The sequence below is a fragment of the Temnothorax longispinosus genome, chromosome 9 (genome assembly GCF_030848805.1).
Source record: "Temnothorax longispinosus isolate EJ_2023e chromosome 9, Tlon_JGU_v1, whole genome shotgun sequence".
In the NCBI taxonomy this organism is placed as follows: Eukaryota; Metazoa; Arthropoda; class Insecta; order Hymenoptera; family Formicidae; genus Temnothorax; species Temnothorax longispinosus.
In genome coordinates, this window is record NC_092366.1 from 6,254,715 (window position 1) to 6,273,235 (window position 18,521).

The 18,521-nt window shown below is 39.6% G+C and overlaps 5 protein-coding genes and 1 long non-coding RNA gene across 10 annotated transcripts; 3 read left to right on the forward strand and 3 right to left on the reverse strand.

Annotated features, from left to right (window-relative positions):
- The first annotated feature begins 1,243 nt into the window (after positions 1 to 1,243).
- Positions 1,244 to 3,950, forward strand: LOC139819657 (ionotropic receptor 75a-like). Its single transcript, XM_071789176.1, has 9 exons — positions 1,244 to 1,377; positions 1,477 to 1,643; positions 1,731 to 2,039; positions 2,104 to 2,231; positions 2,308 to 2,469; positions 2,582 to 2,790; positions 2,860 to 3,074; positions 3,151 to 3,419; positions 3,501 to 3,950. The coding sequence occupies exons 1-9, from the start codon at positions 1,248 to 1,250 to the stop codon at positions 3,946 to 3,948; spliced, it is 2,037 nt and encodes a 678-aa protein (XP_071645277.1). The 5' UTR covers positions 1,244 to 1,247; the 3' UTR covers positions 3,949 to 3,950.
- On the reverse strand, positions 2,036 to 2,939 carry LOC139819665 (uncharacterized). Its single transcript, XR_011733788.1, has 3 exons — positions 2,799 to 2,939; positions 2,585 to 2,720; positions 2,036 to 2,481 (listed from the first exon to the last, which is right to left on the reverse strand). It is a non-coding gene; the product is annotated as an uncharacterized lncRNA (long non-coding RNA).
- Positions 3,951 to 3,981: 31 nt separating the features above from the next.
- Positions 3,982 to 9,347, reverse strand: Metrs (methionyl-tRNA synthetase 1). Of its 3 annotated transcripts, none has more exons than XM_071789174.1 (16): positions 9,135 to 9,347; positions 8,664 to 8,815; positions 8,346 to 8,462; positions 8,107 to 8,268; positions 7,901 to 8,023; positions 7,296 to 7,411; positions 7,092 to 7,208; positions 6,974 to 7,012; positions 6,742 to 6,906; positions 6,371 to 6,647; positions 6,074 to 6,291; positions 5,520 to 5,756; positions 5,198 to 5,434; positions 4,778 to 5,117; positions 4,470 to 4,706; positions 3,982 to 4,391 (listed from the first exon to the last, which is right to left on the reverse strand). In XM_071789174.1, the coding sequence occupies exons 1-16, from the start codon at positions 9,235 to 9,237 to the stop codon at positions 4,242 to 4,244; spliced, it is 2,790 nt and encodes a 929-aa protein (XP_071645275.1). In that variant the 5' UTR covers positions 9,238 to 9,347; the 3' UTR covers positions 3,982 to 4,241. The 3 variants fall into 3 exon arrangements, with proteins under 3 accessions (XP_071645275.1, XP_071645274.1, XP_071645276.1); XM_071789173.1 differs by having other exon boundaries at positions 5,520 to 5,733; positions 5,907 to 6,291; XM_071789175.1 differs by lacking the exons at positions 8,664 to 8,815; positions 9,135 to 9,347 and having other exon boundaries at positions 5,520 to 5,733; positions 5,907 to 6,291; positions 8,107 to 8,198; positions 8,346 to 8,364.
- Positions 9,348 to 9,667: 320 nt separating this feature from the next.
- On the reverse strand, positions 9,668 to 12,213 carry LOC139819662 (uncharacterized). Of its 3 annotated transcripts, none has more exons than XM_071789187.1 (4): positions 11,781 to 12,213; positions 11,120 to 11,582; positions 10,973 to 11,044; positions 9,668 to 10,901 (listed from the first exon to the last, which is right to left on the reverse strand). In XM_071789187.1, exons 1-4 carry the CDS (start codon positions 11,857 to 11,859, stop codon positions 10,559 to 10,561), a joined length of 957 nt encoding a protein of 318 aa, XP_071645288.1. In that variant the 5' UTR covers positions 11,860 to 12,213; the 3' UTR covers positions 9,668 to 10,558. The 3 variants fall into 3 exon arrangements, with proteins under 3 accessions (XP_071645288.1, XP_071645287.1, XP_071645289.1); XM_071789186.1 differs by having other exon boundaries at positions 11,769 to 12,201; XM_071789188.1 differs by lacking the exon at positions 11,781 to 12,213 and adding an exon at positions 11,661 to 11,731.
- Positions 12,214 to 12,360: 147 nt separating this feature from the next.
- LOC139819658 (protein MTO1 homolog, mitochondrial) lies at positions 12,361 to 18,211 on the forward strand. The gene is made up of 10 exons (XM_071789178.1): positions 12,361 to 12,531; positions 14,074 to 14,326; positions 14,459 to 14,758; positions 14,853 to 15,029; positions 15,486 to 15,893; positions 16,204 to 16,376; positions 16,653 to 17,102; positions 17,279 to 17,382; positions 17,516 to 17,576; positions 18,065 to 18,211. The coding sequence occupies exons 2-10, from the start codon at positions 14,113 to 14,115 to the stop codon at positions 18,167 to 18,169; spliced, it is 1,992 nt and encodes a 663-aa protein (XP_071645279.1). The 5' UTR covers positions 12,361 to 12,531; positions 14,074 to 14,112; the 3' UTR covers positions 18,170 to 18,211.
- Positions 13,078 to 13,695, forward strand: LOC139819190 (MKRN2 opposite strand protein-like). The gene has a single exon (XM_071788387.1). The coding sequence runs from the start codon at positions 13,078 to 13,080 to the stop codon at positions 13,693 to 13,695; it is 618 nt and encodes a 205-aa protein (XP_071644488.1).
- Positions 18,212 to 18,521: the final 310 nt, after the last annotated feature.

The window sequence follows — 18,521 nt, forward strand, 5'->3', positions numbered from 1 at the left end:
ATATTATGAAGGAAAATAGCACCGTTTTGTGATATTCAATACCTGCATCGCGATATTGCAGATTCTAATGCCGCCACGGCATTCTCTGTTGGGCGAGAAACCGATGATTCCCAATGGAGTTGTTTCACGGTCTCGGTCAAAACATAGCGTTGCGATTTAATTTTCAGGAAAAACGCTTGAACAATTCTGAAAGGAATTGTAACGAAGATGAATGTATTTAATGTAAATATAAAAATAAAAGATAAAAGAACGATACAATAAGACGGGATGCAATCTTACTCAGGTGTAGTAGTGCGGCCGAAATAGTCGAATCCGATGTCGAACCAGCGGTAATGTCAATTCACGAAGTAAGCTAACGCTCGTGTATGCTTAGTGTGTCAGAGAGTCATCATAATTTTGTGCTTGCAGAGAAGAAACGAGTGAGCTGACACGAGTAGGCCGCGGTGACGCGGAGGAGACCGCTGATACGAGCAATCCTATAATTTGTCCGCGGAAACTGTCTCACCTTGGAAAGTAAAATATTCATGAGTCGTTCGTGTGTTATGAATTGGTACATTCATTAGTGTCTCATTATCGTATCGTATATTTATTTAATGCGAAAGGACAGCTGGCGTTACAATGTAATTTTTCCCAGTCTAATATATGCTCTAATAAAGTTGTGAATTCACTTTGCATCGTAGAACAGTCTCGAGAAACTTTCTTATGAATACTTTCGTGGAAAACAACCGGATAATAGATAGGGAGACACGCAAATCGATCGTAACAGACTTGAGTTCAGGGTAATTGATAAAGAGTAGGGACAGAAAGTGGAGAACTCCGAAATTGATGAAAAAATTGCCGTATACGGGATGTTTCGCGGTCACACCGCGAATTTTTTCACACGTTGACTGTGTCGCATAACTTAGAAGCAATATTCGCTTACAGAACTCAAAGGCCGTTAATTAAATAAACTCTTCATTGCAGAAAGTTCAATCCCAAGTTAATAGGAAAATCTGACGAGATGAACGACGGGAATAACGATGAGGCACCCTGTATATGGTTTGTATCACAGTAGCCGCTGTGATTATGCTGTCATGTCAATGTGGATATTATGGATGACTTCGAACTCTGCAAATTGTTTCTATCGCCTCGAGTCCCGCTATTGTCTCGTATACAAAATTATCTTGATTTTCCATAGAATGATAATGAAACCAAGTAGTTACAACTTACAACGTCGTAACTTCATAGTTTGTGCATACCGAGAAAGGATGTATCGCATTTTTCTCTTGCAAACGTTCATCATCGTCGCATACGCGCAAACCAGCCGAATCATTCGGGACTATTTCGTCTATAAGAATGTGACCAGGGTGGTGGGTTTCTCCTGCGGAGATATGAATGGTGAGTCGGGCGTCGATCGCGTTTCACGTATGAAAATTCTTGATAATTTATAGAATAAAATCAGCAATTTGTTAGAGTTGAAATTTTCTTTGTACACAGAAGATTTTCTGACGATGAAACTGCTGACCTCCGCCGGGATGGCCACGGCGATTAAACCAGCTGGATCACAAATCGATATACCGAGGTACCTCGATACCGATCGAACTCTGGGCGTGTTTGTGGACATACGATGTCCGAATCAGAATGTCAGCGGTATTTTCGACGAAGTGAGAATTCCGTAATTCTATGAACTAGTAAAATAGAACTTTTCGGTCGGGAAGTTAAATAAATAAAAAAATAAAATCTGTATGTAGGGTTCAGCCCATCGCATGTACGATTACTCGTATGTCTGGCTGATCTTCGGGAGCAACTTGAACCATAGTTTGCAGAGCTTGAACGACAGTGGCTTCAGTATCGTCACGGATTTTGCGGTCTTGCTACCGAACGAAACCGATTACGTCCTCTACGACGTGTACAATCACTGCAAAATGCGCGGCGGAGTGCTCAACGTTACGTGGCTGGGCAGTTGGCGAGAGGATGACGGGCTCACGATCAATTTAACTGGTTCGAGGATCTTCAGACGACGAGATTATCACGGATTGCGAGCGAAGGCGGCCGGAATTGTAAGCCTTACTTTTGTGAGAAAAACATGTATTTTAATTACTACATGAACAATGATATTCGTAGGTACTGCACAGACCGAAGCACGTGAGTTTGATAGACTATCTGGAGGGCGACGGCCTCCAAGTTATGGACAACTGGCCAAAATTTGGACACACTCTTCTCTCGCACGTCGCCGACATGTTTAACTTCACGTAATTGATTATGATACATCTAAATATCTCCGCATATACTGTGTAACGATTGCTCAACGAATGTTTTTACACGTAGCATGGACCTCATCGAGATCAACCACTGGGAGAAGAACGACAGTAACGGTCCTCTGATGAGCACCTTGAAGAGGGACGATGCCGATTTGGGCTACTATCCGTCTATCCTGACGATCGAGAGATACGGATATGCGCGTGTCATTTTTCAACAATGGCCCACGCGGTAAGCAATACCCTATGGAGAAAATGTGTGCATGTATAAATAAAATATAACAAATGTAGTGATGTAAGATAATCTTCTCTCTTGTCCGATACGCGGTTAATTTTTCATTCAGTACCTGTTTTATGTTTCGTACCATACCGGCGACGAAGATGAAACCTTGGATAATACTAAAGCCGTTCGCAGCGGACACGTGGTACATGATTATCGCGATGGTGGTGGTCGCAATTCTCATTCTGTCCTGCATACTGAAACTGGAACGTGCCAACGATTACGGCTGTAGCATTTCGGCATTGATCACCGTTGCCGCATTATGCCAGCAAGGTACTTACGATCATGACGATACGACAACGGAGATATATTGCGTTCTTCTGTTATCATAATATCGATCAGGTTTTCCTTCTCTCTCTGATCAATCGGCGAGTCGAATCGCCCTCATTCATATCACGATCTTCGGTCTGTTGGTATATAATTACTACGGGGCGGCGATAGTATCAGCTAGATTCAACGATCCCCTTCAAAAGATGAATGACTCGCTGTATTCGCTGGCGCATAGTAAGATGCAGCTCGCAGCCGAGAAAAATGTCTTTTTCGATTTTCTGCTGCGGGTAAAAGCGCGTTCCAAAATAGTAGTTCAATATTTTTAAGCTTAATCGCTCTCTGATAAGCTTCTATTTTTGCTAGAACCAAAGACCGGATGTGCAATATTTTAAGCCCTATTGGAACGCTGTACCGGAATGGAAGAGATTTATTCCGATCGAGGATGGCGTGGAGGGAATAAAGAAAGGAGGCTTCGCTTATCACGCGGATCCGGACGATATCTATCCATCTATCGAAGTCGCGTTCGATAAGCAGATGATATGTCAGCTAACGGAAGTTCATCTATTGCAACCCTCCGAGTTGGGCCTGTGGTGCAATCTTAAAAGTCACTTTCACGAAATCTCCAAAATAGCGTGAGTACATCATTATTACATGTTGAATGCTGCAATTTTCAGCCTACAAAATCAATATTAGGTCGATATTATTTAATACAGATTACTGAGGATATCTACATCGGGACTTCGGCGACGAGAGATACGTCGCCGGTCGGCCAGAAGGCCTTATTGCCCAAGCAACGAGATCTTTGTCTCTAGTGTGACAATCTACGAAGCGGCGCCGATTTTGATTCTTCTGTTCTTTGGCGTGATAATTTCACTTATCGTATTTAGTATCGAGCACTTTGTTTTCTACATGATGAATTCAAAACGAACGTCAGGTATTACACGAGGTATTGTACCAAACATTAAATCAGACATTAAACCAACCATTAAACCAGGTATGAGACAAGGTATTAAACCAGACGTTAAAAAAGGCATTAAAATTGATAAGAAAAATAAGATATTGCTAAAAGATAAAGCACCACCTACGAATAACGTTATTCTGGTGCTTCCAGAAGCAAGTCGTCTCTTCCAACAGGTGCTGATGTCGAAACGATATCAGTAAAGGATATGAAAATAGGTACTGATAATAATGGGATTCTCAATTGTTACGTAAATTATTTACCTGATCATCATTACATATAGCGAATGAACGCATTTAAATAAAGTACAAATGTCTTCACGATTCTCCTCTTCTAAGTCCCGATACACAACGCGCGAGTGGGGTAAAATAAACGTATAAAATAAAGCGCATGTGTATTTCTTATTGTTAGTCGAATACTCTTATTAGTTAAATAACTACATGAATAACGTAATAGATGAAAAAAATCTCATCGTTCTATTACGAAGGAAGTGTAGTTACTTTTTCTTCTTGGATTTCTTGTCGACGACAACTGGCGCTGTTCCAGTAAGATCTGCTAAACGCTGTTTCAGTTTCACCAATATCTCCACTTGTGGCTTCCACACACTTCCGTCTTCCTTAGCCTTTAACTCCCGCACAAGATTGCCCTAAAATTGCGACGTAATGTAGCAAATTGAAACGCTAAATTACTAAGAAAAATAGTACCCTTATGTGATATTCAATACCTGCTTCGCGATAGCAGATTCTAATGCCGCCACGTCTGTTGGTGCATTTTGTTCCCCATTTTGTTCCGGCACGTGCTTCGGTTCGGCCTTCTTATTTTTCGGGGGTGATTTTTTTTCAGGCGCGTTCGTATTACTTTTGAGATCAATTAGCTTCTTTTTCAGATCTAACAAAATTTCTACTTGCGGTTGCCAAACGCTTTTGTCATGTTTAGCTTTCAGTTCTCTTACTAAATTGCCCTAAAAAATACATAAAATTGTTCAAAGGAGATGATTCTCGCATTAATATAAGAGAAAAAAAGATACTAAACCTGTTTTGTAATAGCAGCTTCTAATGATGCGACAATTTCGTCGGAGCTTTTAGCCGTTTTCGCTGCTTGGCCATTATTTTCCTGCTGGCCAGCGTATTTCTTGCGTAACATTTCTACCTTTTGATCTTCAATCTTAGTGAATAGCGGACTGGGCTTGCCGATTTTGTGCCACGTAGGTAACATATTTGTTATCGTTTCAGGAATGTAGCCGTAAGTTTTGTTACTCAAACCTAATTGAGATCTCAATTGTTTGGTTGTACTGGGCATAAAGGGAGCTAAAAGGGCGGACAGAAGGCAGGCTAAATTGCAACAAATGGCAACGACAGTTCCGGCCCTTTTCCTGTTAATTTCAAATAAAAATATTACTCAAAAAGGACGAACCGACGAGAAAGCGGTTAGAATAAATAAAATTGTTTATACTTGTCGTCGTCGTTTCCCTTGATTTTCACCCAAGGCTGTTGGAATTGCATGTACTGATTGCCGTGCTTCGAAATCGCCAATATGTGTCTTAAGCCATCTCTAAACTTGGCTTGTTCCATGGCGTTTAAGTAAGACGACAGTTCGCGTTGTGCCAACGCTAATAGGGTCCAGTCAGCCTCTTCCGGCTCTATCGGTGGTACATTAGAGTCGAAGAACTTTTCAGAGAATACCAGAGCTCTAGCCGTAATAAGTTTTTGGGACTGTTAATAACATCGCGACGTTAATTACTGATGGCTTACAAAGAAATGTGGTAGCTACAAACCTGTTGACAAAATTCCCAAGATTATTTAGTAACTCGCTATTGTTTTTCGTGGCTAAATCCACCCAATTAAAAGTTGAATCTTGAGTTTCGGGCCTGATAAAGGCCAAATAAAATCGCCACACATCAGCTGGAATGCCGGTATCTCTGGCATCGGTTCCAAACACTCCGATACCCCGAGACTTGGAAAATTTTTTATCTTCATAATTTAAATATTCTGAAACGGAATAATTGTTAAATCTACAAGAAGATCGATAAAAAGATTGCGTGTGAACAAATAAAACAAAAAAAAGATTCGAAAGAAGAAAAGATGTTTAGATAAGTATACAAAGACATAGAGTCATAAAGTAAATGCATCCGACAAATATGCACTCTTTGGAGATATCATACCGGTTGCCATTATATATTTCATCAACGTGTAATTTTGATCAGCTGCTAGTAAACAAGCGGGGAACATTATGACGTGGAACGGAACGTTATCCTTTGCCATAAATTGGCACAAATCGATTTTCATATCCTGAGGAGGTTGCCACCATTTCTTATATTCTTTGGTATACCTCTTTGTAATACTGATATATCCGAAAGGGGCGTCAAACCAGACGTAAAACACCTTATTTTCGAAACCCTCTACCGGAACCGGGATGCCCCACTTCAAATCTCTGGTTATACAACGCGGCTTAAGACCGTCGCGTAACCACGCTTTTGAAACCACTCTGGCGACGTTGGACCATCCCTTTTCCACGGTAGCTGAATATTTCTTTAGTTCCTGTTCTAGCTGCAACACGGAAGAGCTATGAATATAATCCGCATTTTACTGGAAACGCATTAACGGAGCGTCACGATGTAAATCTTACCTTGGGTAAATCCAAGAAGAATTGTACCGAGTTTTTCACGACAGGTCTATTGTTACACATCTTACATCGAGGATTTATTAACTCGACGGCGTTCACGAGATGACCGCAACCATCGCATTGGTCACCGCGCGCGTCTTCGTACTTGCATCCGGGACATATGCCCTCCACGAACCTATCGGCGAGAAACCGATCGCAGGATTCGCAATGGAGTTGTTCCACGGTCTCGGTAAAAATATAGCCTTGCGATTTAATTTTCAGGAAAAACGCTTGAACGATTCTGAAAGAAATTGTAACAAAGATGAACGTATTTAATGTAAATATAACAATAAAAGATAAAAGAACGATGAAAATAAAACGGGATGCAATCTTACTCTGTTTGCTCAGGTGTAGTAGTGCGGCCGAAATAGTCGAATCCGATGCCGAACCAGCGGTAAACGTCGTTGTGGATGTCGAAGAATTTATCACAAATAGCTTGAGGAGTAGTTTTCTCTTGCAAAGCTTTTGCTTCAGTCGCGGTGCCGTATTCGTCGGTTCCACTAAAATTTAAATTATTTAAGTTGGAACGTAACTTTTCTCACGTATGTTGCAAAAAAAAATAATCACCTTATGTAGAGGGTGTTGTAGTTTCTTTGCCTGCAATACCTGTGCAAATCAAGAAAGTTCAATATTATATTAAGTTACAAGATACTATACTTATTGATATTTTAGTGTACCTACAAACCTTGCAAAGATATCAGCTGAAAGAACGCAACCAATAATATTTCCCAGATGCGGAACATTATTGACATAAGGAAGAGCCGATGTTATCAATACATTTCGTTCACCTTTTTTAGGCAATCTAAAAAGAATATATAATCGGTTCAATAAATTCACGTATAAACTATTTAAATTTGTTAGATATGGGATATGAGATATATGAACTTACATGGGATATGAGCTTTCCTTGACTTCTGGATATTGATCAGTGGTCCAACTCTTTGCCACATTGCGAAGTTCTTCTTGACTAACTATCTCCACTTCTTTTTCCTTAGTTGGGCTAATCTGAAACAAGTAATTTAGATCTACACCTGTATCAAAGAGGGCCTGGACCGGTTGTTCCCACCTGTTTGTAAACTAATAGTTAAATCATATAAATGTCTTTGTTTTTCCTTCAAATTAGACAAAGATACACAGTAAAAAATGTTGTGTACCAAATGTCAATGAAAGTCCACTCTAAATTTTGTGTTAATATAACTCATTCATTGTGTTACTTGTTGACATTTATAAATGTTATATCAACATTTTTTACAAGTTATTTTTACATTATTGTAAACATACATTGTAAAAAATGTCAATATAACATTTCTAAATGTCAACAAGTAACACGATGAATGAGTTATTTTAACACAAATTTAGAGTGGACTTTCACTGACATTAAATTTTTTACTGTGTAGACATATGATTTAACTATTAGTTAGTTTACCAACAGATTGGAATAACCCTTACTGTTGTTTGTGGAATGTTCGTTAACAAATTTTTAAAAACACTTACGTCACTAGGTACTGATTCGTGAACTTGAGAATTTGAGGCTGTATTGACAGGGAACCAGGAAGCAGCTTCAATGCTTGCGATAGCTTTCGCGCCTCTTTCCAAGTTGAACATTTCAATGGATTCCTTGACAGACATATTCCAAATTTATTTAATCATATATGTCAAATCTCTATGTGTATGAGATACCATTTGCAATGAAATTTTACCTTAATCGATTGCTGGATAACTGACTGCTTCTGAATATTAGCTAACCAGCTATCAAGGTTTGGCAAGTCCTTGGCAATATTGTTTGCGATATCTGTAACCAATATCGTGCTCCAAAGACTTACCCAAATAGAAATATCTGCTGGTGATAAATTACTACATTTCTAAAAAAAAAGATCAAAAAATGGAGTAAAAGATGGACGATAAAAAGGACATTTGAGTGATGTTTTTGTTTATTTACCTCAATTAAGTACTCTTTTTCTTTCAGTGCATTATTGAGATCTTTTAGTAAAGACCATAAGTCAGATTTCTGTGGGGTCTTGGAAGTTCTTATGCTTGCGTGACTTAATATGGTTGGCTGTAAAGAATATATTAGACTGTAATACGCTTCAAAGGATCTTTGTCTTATATATTCTCAAAATTAATAATAGCTTTCTATGGAGTTCAACGATATATGACTATAAAAACAACATAAAAAACAAAGACTAGACTAGACTAGGTTCAATTGCAAACGGGAAGCAAGTCTGTAGTTGATGCCAATATCTAATTAAAACAATACCTGTAATTGAGAAATTTCCCATTCCAACCATCTGTCGTTAAGAACCTCCGATTCTTTAGGTACCGGCAACAGGAAGCGTAGCGCTGAAGAGACGCTGAACAGAGATACTCCTGATGGTGTAGTCAGCGTTGGCAAGCGACCCAAGGCAGCGTCTACACGTAATACAATATGTAGTCATAACCACATTAACTGAGCCTTGTAGAAGTCGAATTGATTGACTTGGCGACATAGAGAAAACTGATGAAGATACAAAAAGCACTCATGGTGCTCTAAATCTTAAAAATCTAAACAATTCACAAAAAGCGGAGTCAATCGGTTTGACTGCTGAGAGATACGATCAAAAATAATTCTTGCAAGTCGAGGTAGTGTACGAATCTAATCTCGCGTATGATTTAATCCAATATATTCCCTTTCGTAAATAATTTATGCGAGACGCGGAGGGGACGAGCAGGAAGAGGTTAATGGACCCACCGCTGGGCTTCAGAATCCTGACCGAGACGGTCTCCTGAGCCAATTTAGCTGCGACAATCAGCTTCAGCGCGTTTGGGTTGCCCCCGTTCGTGGAAACGATCATCGTCGGCGAATAAATTAATAAATACGTCAATAAATAGGGAAATATGCTAAGCGCACAACCGCGAGACACGTGAGCGACAAACCGCGACAGGAAACAGCGGGAAGCGTGGGGACTGGGGAGAAGCGAGATTGAGGCCCGATTTCCACGCGCGAGGATTGCGTCAGATTCTGCCCCTCTCTCCTATTGGACACGATCTTTTCGTGGGTGCATATGCGACGCTTTACAAAAAATCATCTAGTCACCGTAACGTGACGCCGGAGATGCTGGAGCTGGAAGACGGAGTAGAGTCAAATAAAGATGAATTAGGATTTAGGAACATTTTTACATCATCTTGCCCTCCCTTCCACGAATATATTTACTTTACAGAATTAGTAATTAGATAATAGTTTGTACAGTTACAGGTTTAAGGTACCAGAATACTTCAGCGATATCAGAAATATTAATTTATTCTTCAGTATTAATATACAGACTCGTAAAAGATAACTTTTTGGATCGATTTGTAGAATTTCAATCTTCTCAATTTTAACCCTAATTCAATTACAGTTATCCCATTTAACTTTAAATTATCTAACTCCTTTAATTATAACTTTAGGGAAACTCAAATTGGGAGTGACATGTGAGAGCAGTCGATTTGTAGCGAACGGGTCCCAATAGCCTTATTCTGTAACTCTAACGACAGTATCGGTATCGTTATATCGTCGTTGCGCAGCTTTTTTTCCATATAATATATCTGCGCAACGACATCATAACGATAACGACACTGTCGTTAAGAGTTACAGAATAAGGGTACAGGTTCAGTCCTATGTACATTTTTATTTGCGATTGGCTCGCTAGATAAGTTAACACGTTGACTGCCATATGATGATAGTATTCTATCCTCCGTGACCAATGCCTAACTTTTCAGTGTTACCCTGACCAGCGCTATCGAACATTTTTAAAACTTATAAAAACATCTTTTGTTATGTATTGTATGGACACCATCTAATATAAAATCTCAGCATAGCTTAATAACGATATAAAGTAAAAAATGTGTTATTCAACATAGTAACTGCACGATGCAGCCTTGTAATCATATTACACAGTATTTCATCATTATATGCCCGTGAAAACTTTCTACGGTATTGGTATTATAATGAAGATTCTACTGCGTGGTACACGGAACAAACCCGGGCAGACAACGCGTTAAAGAACATTAGTTATGTGATGAAATTATAAAAATATACGACGTCATCTCGCTTTCCGCATTTAATAGAATAAATAAATTCTGTTATATTTCGTAACTATTGAGGATGCAAACGAGCTCGTGTGCTTGTCGATCGTATTACGTGTCCTTCCCAGACTTGAGAATCGTTACAATTTCTTCCAACAAACTGTTTCTTATCTCTCTCTGAGTATTGGCCTTCTCTCTATGTTCCTCCGCGCGTGCAAATTCTTCCTTCTGCATATCCCGCATCTCCATGCATACTTGCAAGACTCCATTTTGCATATAATTGGAATTTTTATTTTTGTTGTCCATCCTGCTGATTAAATTTCTTAATAAACGCTGACAGCCCTGCAGGTTCTCAATTATTTGTACGTTCTGAGCTTCCAATCTGGCATTATGCTGAGTGACTTTCAAATTATCTGCTGTCTCGGTACCACTGCTTTTGGCAATCATCATGGATCTGTAAGAAATATTTGAATTAACAGTGATCAATCAGCAAATAATTCTATACCCCAATGAGTTATAACTTACCCTGCCTTTGAGTCATCGTCGCCATTCATTTCCGTTTCATATAAATCAGACGCAAAGATTTCGTCCAGGTCTCTGTAAGCACATTTAACATGTGAATCGATCTGTGACGATTTAGGTCAACCTGTAGAAATTTAGAAACAAACTCACTGTTCGTAACTGCAGATGTACTTTCCCCTCCCGTTTCTCCTGTTGTGTATCATCATGTTCTTGTAAGCGCGTTTGAGCGTTTTGTATCTGTTTTCCACTTGCAGAGACGACACACTGAAGCCGTTCTCCATCAAATTTTTGGCTATCTCCTGATACGCCTTCTTCATGTTTTTCAGTTGCCGATTCCTCACCAATTCCTTCTTCTCTTTGTACTCCTTCAGAAAGATCTTCGTCGAGGCGTCGCACCATGGGAAAATCGCATTCCCGCCTTTACTCGTCGTTGGCGTGTCGGCCTTATCGGACTCCTTGGACTTATCCGCCTGTTTCTCACTCTCGGAATCATTGTCAGCCATCTCCCATGGAATGACATCGATCTGTATATCGTTGCCATTGACATTGAAGCACATTTTTTCCGCCTTGTCGTCAATCTCCGATATGTGAAGTTGGAAAATCACATTTTCCTCTGTAAATATACACGTTATTAATGTTTGTCCGCAGGTCTGCTTTCGTCAACCGTATTGACATTTCGTATTGACATTACTTATTGCTCACAGACATTATATAGCGGAAGAAACAATGAGCATTGTGCGATAGAAAGATAGAACATGTCATATACGTATCATATGATCCATCGTGTGATTGTTATTACCTTTACCATTACCTTCGCAGGTGATCGTAACAAACCCATTGTTGTCTATGATCACCTTGCCCTCCTCGTCGCGATTAAACCAGCCTTTCATTACCGCGTGGCTCGCTCGGCCCAAGGCTTCTTCCTCACCCGCAATCCCAGCCGGAATCGGCAAAATCCTTTTCTCGCGCCGCACGACGCGGTATTTTATTTTCCGATTTTCGCGCTTTATTCCGTTGCACCTTTTGCACCTCCGATACGCTCCGATATTCGGCTGCAGAAAGTGTAAGAAGGTGCAGCGATTGCAAATATATCGCGGTGCCTAGGCCGCGTCGGACGAGAACGTACGTGTACCCTGCGATGGCTGCTGACGACGAGGAAACGGGACTACACGGCGCGAGAAGAGAGAAGCGGGAGGAGATAAATGCTTGCGATCCCCTTCGAGGCTCTTATCGCGTTTCGCCGACGCCGAGTCGAGCGAACGGTGGCGCCATCCGGGTTACCGGCCGCGCGGTTTCGGCCGGTAAAGTAGGTCGCGATTTTATCTGCTAACGGGAATATCTGAAATATCGAATATCGATGTCGTACGTGTCGTATGACGTCATCGCATGATCGCATGTGTAACCGGGAGCCGATCTCTGCCTGCGACGAAAAGTCTCGTAATTATTGTTGTAACTCGTTGGACGTGTGACACACGCGTTCCTGACGCCGATCCTCTCGTTGCGAGGAAGACACTTCTTTCGATGACACCCACGCAAACCGCGGTTGCACGCGTGCCTGTCGTGTGAGTATGTTGGGAAGTTTTAAGTTTAAGGTTAAGTGACCCGGTTTTTCCATCCGATTGTTTTGACGCGAGATGATTAGCGCAATATATCTTGCTTCGATTGCAGCTAATACGTGGACGTGAGATATTTCCACCGTGCGCGCGGTCGACTTTTTACATTGTTTGAGATGTCATTTAGGTTAGGTCAGATTAGGTTAGGATTACACGATCTCGCTACCTAAACACCTGTGTTGTGTGCGTACGCAAACTTGTTTTATACATATACCTTGTTTGCGTTATCGCTGATATTTTTTTACACTTTTCGTATCTTTCTGCTTTCTCGTTTCCAGTACGAGCGTTGTAAAGTAGTGAAACGAAAAGGCCGAGGCCGACGGAGCCGATCCCACGTGACAAGTGTTTGTTGTTTTACATACGTCTCGTTCTGCAGGACTGGCAGTTCTCTCGTCCTCTTTGACAGGAATGAAAGTGTCTCTAGGAAGATGGAATTAAATTTTGTCGAATGAACGCTCGAGTGAGATTTGAGCGCAATACCGCTCTTTGGGAAACATGAATAATGATCCAGGCGTCGTCTGTTTCCGTCATTGCTCGACGAAGAATGTATTCTGCCGGCGTGTACCGGCGACGTGTCCGGTGTGCTCGTCGCAAATGCAGAATTTCATCGTGGACCCGTTTTGCGTTCCGTATCCATTTGCGAATGCCGCGCACAATCCGACCAGCGTCGTAATTCGGCCCTCGCGTGGCAGCTTCCTCGATGATTACGACGTGACGAGTGACGATTTACATATCGGGATAGTTGATTCTGCTGGCGTCATCTTGGAGTTCGACAGAGAGGGACTGATAGCGAATGACGCGGTCAGGTGGACCGATTGCGTTGCCTTGGAAGTCGTGCCGGCAGCCTGGACCGCCCGATGGGACGAGACGTTGTCGTTCATGTCGAAGGATCCCAAGTGGAAATCCGTTAACTACAACGCCATCAATATGAACTGTTTCAACTTTGTTCTGGAATTTTTTAATAATCTGGGATACGCGGATCTGAAATTTGCGAGCAAGGAAGATCTGTGCGAGCGATTAATATTATTGAAAATGCACACTGCATGCCGATATGTTTCGTTGTACAGAAACTTGAAGGATCAGGAATATCTGCTGTCGGATCATCACGCTTGATACATCCCTCTGTCATTTTTTACTTGTATTATGTTATTTGTACTTTGTGCAATAAAAACATTCACGTTTGTACGTCTGTCTTTTCGTTAATTACCGCGCAAATTTTTTTTTTGCTGAAAGAAAGCATAAAGACTGAAAAAAAATTGTGAAATTTTTATAATATTTATAGAGATAAATGTTATATGAGATAAGCTAAAATAAATTTTTTTTTACTGAAAAAGATGATTAGACATATTTGATGATAAATATATCAACATATAGATAAGCCATAATTAATGAGTATTTAATCAAATTATAACAAGACGGTGATATAAAATATTCGATTTCATTACAATATTTTTTTCTCTGATATTTAAGAACGGTCAAATATCTTTGCAGGAAGTGAAATACGGACGAAAGGCGTAACATTGAGGCAAAATGATTTGTACAAGGATCAGATCGTCTCTATTAAACCGGTGGTGCGATGGACGTTCCGGACAGAAACGCTTGTTAAGGAAACTAATAGATAAGAATGAAAGCAAATTTGACGTGATCGTTGTTGGTGGCGGTCATGCTGGAACCGAGGCGTCTGCTGCTGCTGTCAGGATGGGTGCAAAAACACTATTGGTTACACAGAAAAAAAGTACCATAGGTACGCGTATACTTCAAGTTAATAACAATGGCATGCTGAAATTTTTTAGATTGCTGCATTTGAAACGCATCTTTGATCGAAGTAAAATTGTGTGATCTAATATGACATAATTGAATACGATTACATTTGCAGGAGAGATGTCGTGTAATCCGTCCTTTGGTGGTATTGGAAAGGGTCATCTGATGCGAGAAGTGGATGCCTTGGATGGAGTATGCTGTCGGATATGTGATATTTCGGGAATACACTATAAAGTCTTGAACAAGCGCAAGGGACCAGCGGTATGGGGTCTCAGAGCTCAAATCGACAGAGCATTGTACAAGAAACATCTTCAAGCGGAACTCTTCAATATGCCCGGATTACATATTTACGAATCCTCTGTGGAAGATCTGATTTTGGCGAACGAGCCTCTGTCCTGCGAAGGAGTGATTCTTAGTATGTCTTGAACTTTTATAATAGGATAGAAAGAAGAATTGAGATTTTTGAATTTAACTGAAAATAATTAAAATGTGACTGATTAAATTTGCAGAAGATGGAACGAAGATATTTGGTGACGCGGTAGTTATAACTACGGGAACTTTTCTGAAAGGCCAGATAAACATTGGGTTAGAGAAAAGGCCTGCAGGTAGAATGAACGATGATTCCAGCATTGGTTTGGCAAATACGCTCGACAGGCTTGGTTTTCGAATAGGAAGATTGAAAACTGGTAAGAATAATGTTCCATGCAATATATAGACCTAATTAATTCGTGTAATGTGCTATTTAATGGATATATTTCATATTTAGTGTTTTAATTAATGCATATAATGATTAGAGTTTGAAATTTTAATTATACATTAATTATATACAACAACATTCTCTAATTATATATAACATCAATTCTCAATTCCCAATTCTCTATTCTCTATTCTCAATTCTTAATTCCCTATTCTCAATTCCCAATTCTCAATTCTCTATTCTCAACTCTCTAGTCTCAATTCTTAATTCTCAATTCCCAATTCCCAATTCTCAATTCCCAATTCTCAACTCTCTAGTCTCAATTATTAATTCTCAATTCCCAATTCTCAATTCCCAATTCTCAATTCCCAATTCCCAATTCTCAATTCTCAATTCTTACACATTCTCAATTCTCACATATTAGTTAACATATACGTATTTTTAGGCACTCCGCCAAGGTTGGAGAAAGAGAGCATTGACTTTACCAAATGTTCGAAATCTCTGCCGGACGAGTCTCCCATACCGTTCTCGTTTATGAGCGACAACGTATGGCTACCGCCTGACAAGCAAGTACTAACGTACCTGACGCATACAAATGAAAATGTCGCAAAGATCATTAAGGATAATATGCACTGTAATTTACACGTAACGGAGGAGATATCGGGCCCGCGGTATTGCCCGAGCATAGAGAGTAAGATTCTGCGATTCAAAACACTTCAACATCAGATCTGGCTGGAGCCGGAAGGTCTGGACTCGCCGTTGATTTACCCAAGTGGATTGTCGTGCACCCTGCCGGAAGATAAGCAGGTGGAACTTGTTAAATGTATCCCGGGATTAGAAAACGCTCGTCTAGGTAACCTCTTTTTAGATTGAATTATCTTTGATTAATTTTGGAAATCCACCGCATTTAATTACTCGTGCGTGAACAATTTTATTCACTTATTTATTTATTTATTTATTTATTAAGATTTTAAGTGGATGACTTGTGTCTAGTGTTTTTGTTATTCAATTTTTATATTATTTTGATCTGTTACTAAGATATCTACAATTAAGCTTAAGTCATAGTAATAGGGCACTTATATTTCTATTATGATTTTATATTATAAAAGATTTTATATTACAAAATCTTTCTAACTCCTTTACTTGCATCTACATTTAAATAGTCAAGCCTGGTTACGGTGTCGAGTACGACTACATAGACCCCAGAGAATTGACCACTCAATTGGAGACGAAAAAAATTCCGGGACTGTTCCTCGCCGGGCAAATAAACGGTACCACCGGCTACGAAGAAGCAGCTGCACAAGGTATCGTCGCGGGTGTTAACGCGGCCGCTAAGGTGATTAACGTTATGTAGAAAATACTTATAAATTGACGTTTCTCAATGTAAAGAAAAGAAAAAGAAGTTTATATGACTTTCCATTAAAATCACGTGAATTAAGAAGCATAAAATTTCTCTTGGACGATTTGGCTTATCCATTCAGCCCTTTCATTTCACGATTGTAAATCAAACTTGTTCCAAAAAATGAATTTTTTATTGCCAATTGAAAAGCTAATATATAGGCACGTTTTTAAATACGTTTTACATTTTGAACAAATCTCTGTGTATGTTCAGGTGTTTAAGAAACCGCCGCTTCTGATAAGTCGAACCGAGGGATACATTGGCGTCCTCATCGATGATTTGACGACGGAGGGTACCACGGAACCGTACAGAATGTTCACCAGCCGATCGGAGTTTCGACTGAGCTTACGTCCCGATAACGCTGACCAGAGATTGACGGAGAAGGGTTACACAGTAGGCTGCGTTTCTCGCGAGAGAATCGAGAACACGCGAAAGTTTCTTCGTAAAATGCAGGAAGCTGTACAGATACTCAAGAGCGATGTGCGGTCGTGCAACAAGTGGCGACGGTTGTTGAATTTGAAGAGCTCTAAGTCTGTTGGACACAAGTCGGCATTCGAAATGCTATCTATGACGACCGAGGAAGTCACATTTGCACAAATGTTGAAACTGTTACCGCAGTTAAACCATCTGGCTGGAGATCCTGGTCTGACGAGAAGACTAGAGGTTTGCGAATTAATGATCGAACATATTGCCGTCTGTATTTTGTAAGAAAATATTTGTGCGATTTAAAGTAAAGCGCTTTTATAAGCGAAATGGAAATTTCAGCAATTTCACTCAAACGTATTTAACAAATACATTTGTCAATATTTTTAAAACACTGGCAACGATTCGGCTTTCAGATAGAGACGAAATATGAATATGTTGTCGCGGATCAGCAGGAGCAAGTAAATGACATCAGGAGAAACGAACAAATGACTATACCCGACGACATCGACTACAGCAGGTGAGGATCAAAGATTTACTTCGTTGATTGATTATTTAGTTGTTGCACGATAAAATTCATAAGAATGATAATGTTCTAAATGTTACTAAGGGAAGTATGACATTACTAACCGCTCGTTTTATTTCTGTTATAGTCCTGACTTAAATCTATCTACCGAAGATCGAGAGAAACTTTCGAAACATCTTCCACGCACGGTAAATTCTTTCGTTAACGATAGCTCTTCCGTAAAAGCAAATTCTTTTCCTTCTTTGTTTCAATCCCAATAGTATTTGCTGCTATTAAGGTGATCCTAAAGCCGTGATCCTAACCGGTTTTTTCAGTTTTTTTCTTAGCACTAATCTTTTAATTGGCTTTATAGAAATACAAAATTCTTGTCTAGAATTAAAGTACGCATCAAAATCTAGGTCATAGTGATCGAATTTATATCGAAAACAAAAAAAAATAATATTTTTTGTTATACGTGACGACCACCACATATAAATTCGACCACCATGACCTAGATTTTGATGCGTACTTTAATTCTACACAAGAATTTTGCATTTCTATAAAGCCAATTAAAAGATTAGTGCTAAGAAAAAAACTGAAAAAAAACCGGTTATCGGCATTTGTTTCTTCAATCAAGTCATAATTGTATCAACAGCTTTTGCATTAACAGTCTGTATTAATGAGATTTATCTTGCAGATCGCAGCGGCTAATAAAATCTCAGGTGTGACACCTTCGGCTATACTAAGGTTACTTTATTATATTAGATATCATTCCAACGAGAATGTTGCGAGAGCACAGTAATGTATTATAATAGCGAAAAATAAATGATAATGATTTTCACGATGTGTGGCCGACATTCCTCAACAAATGCAAGATTATACGGTCAGAAATTTAATCAAATTAATTAAATATTGATGAGATAATTGTGGATACCTCAAACAATGTAATCGGAACACTTGAATAAGTCTGAAACCTCAAATGACTTTAATATTCTGAAAAGAGGATAGTTTAAAAAGCAAAAAAGAATTAATGTACTTGTTATGTTATAATGTTATTATCGGCACAAATAGTAACCATGTATATCTAACTTCGACTAAATTCCATTTAATTTAATCGGCGATTAATTCAACTATCAAAATTGCAGGAAAGTTTT

Coding starts and splice junctions, on each gene's coding strand:
- LOC139819662 (XM_071789186.1), bottom strand. CDS start 11,859: ATGAAAGGCTGGTTTAATCGCGACGAGGAGGGCAAGGTGATCATAGAC. Junction 11,583..11,768: donor CTGCGAAGGTAATGGTAAAG/GTAATAACAATC, acceptor GTATATTTACAG/AGGAAAATGTGATTTTCCAA. Junction 11,045..11,119: donor TACATCTGCAGTTACGAACA/GTGAGTTTGTTT, acceptor ATGTGCTTACAG/AGACCTGGACGAAATCTTTG.
- LOC139819658 (XM_071789178.1), top strand. CDS start 14,113: ATGATTTGTACAAGGATCAGATCGTCTCTATTAAACCGGTGGTGCGAT. Junction 15,894..16,203: donor ATTAGAAAACGCTCGTCTAG/GTAACCTCTTTT, acceptor ACATTTAAATAG/TCAAGCCTGGTTACGGTGTC. Junction 17,577..18,064: donor CGAAACATCTTCCACGCACG/GTAAATTCTTTC, acceptor TTTATCTTGCAG/ATCGCAGCGGCTAATAAAAT.
- LOC139819657 (XM_071789176.1), top strand. CDS start 1,248: ATGTATCGCATTTTTCTCTTGCAAACGTTCATCATCGTCGCATACGCG. Junction 2,040..2,103: donor GAGCGAAGGCGGCCGGAATT/GTAAGCCTTACT, acceptor TGATATTCGTAG/GTACTGCACAGACCGAAGCA. Junction 2,470..2,581: donor TTTCAACAATGGCCCACGCG/GTAAGCAATACC, acceptor TTTTTCATTCAG/TACCTGTTTTATGTTTCGTA.
- LOC139819190 (XM_071788387.1), top strand. CDS start 13,078: ATGAATAATGATCCAGGCGTCGTCTGTTTCCGTCATTGCTCGACGAAG.
- Metrs (XM_071789173.1), bottom strand. CDS start 9,237: ATGATCGTTTCCACGAACGGGGGCAACCCAAACGCGCTGAAGCTGATT. Junction 6,648..6,741: donor ACTACACCTGAGCAAACAGA/GTAAGATTGCAT, acceptor AATTTCTTTCAG/AATCGTTCAAGCGTTTTTCC. Junction 5,118..5,197: donor AAGGGAAACGACGACGACAA/GTATAAACAATT, acceptor TGAAATTAACAG/GAAAAGGGCCGGAACTGTCG.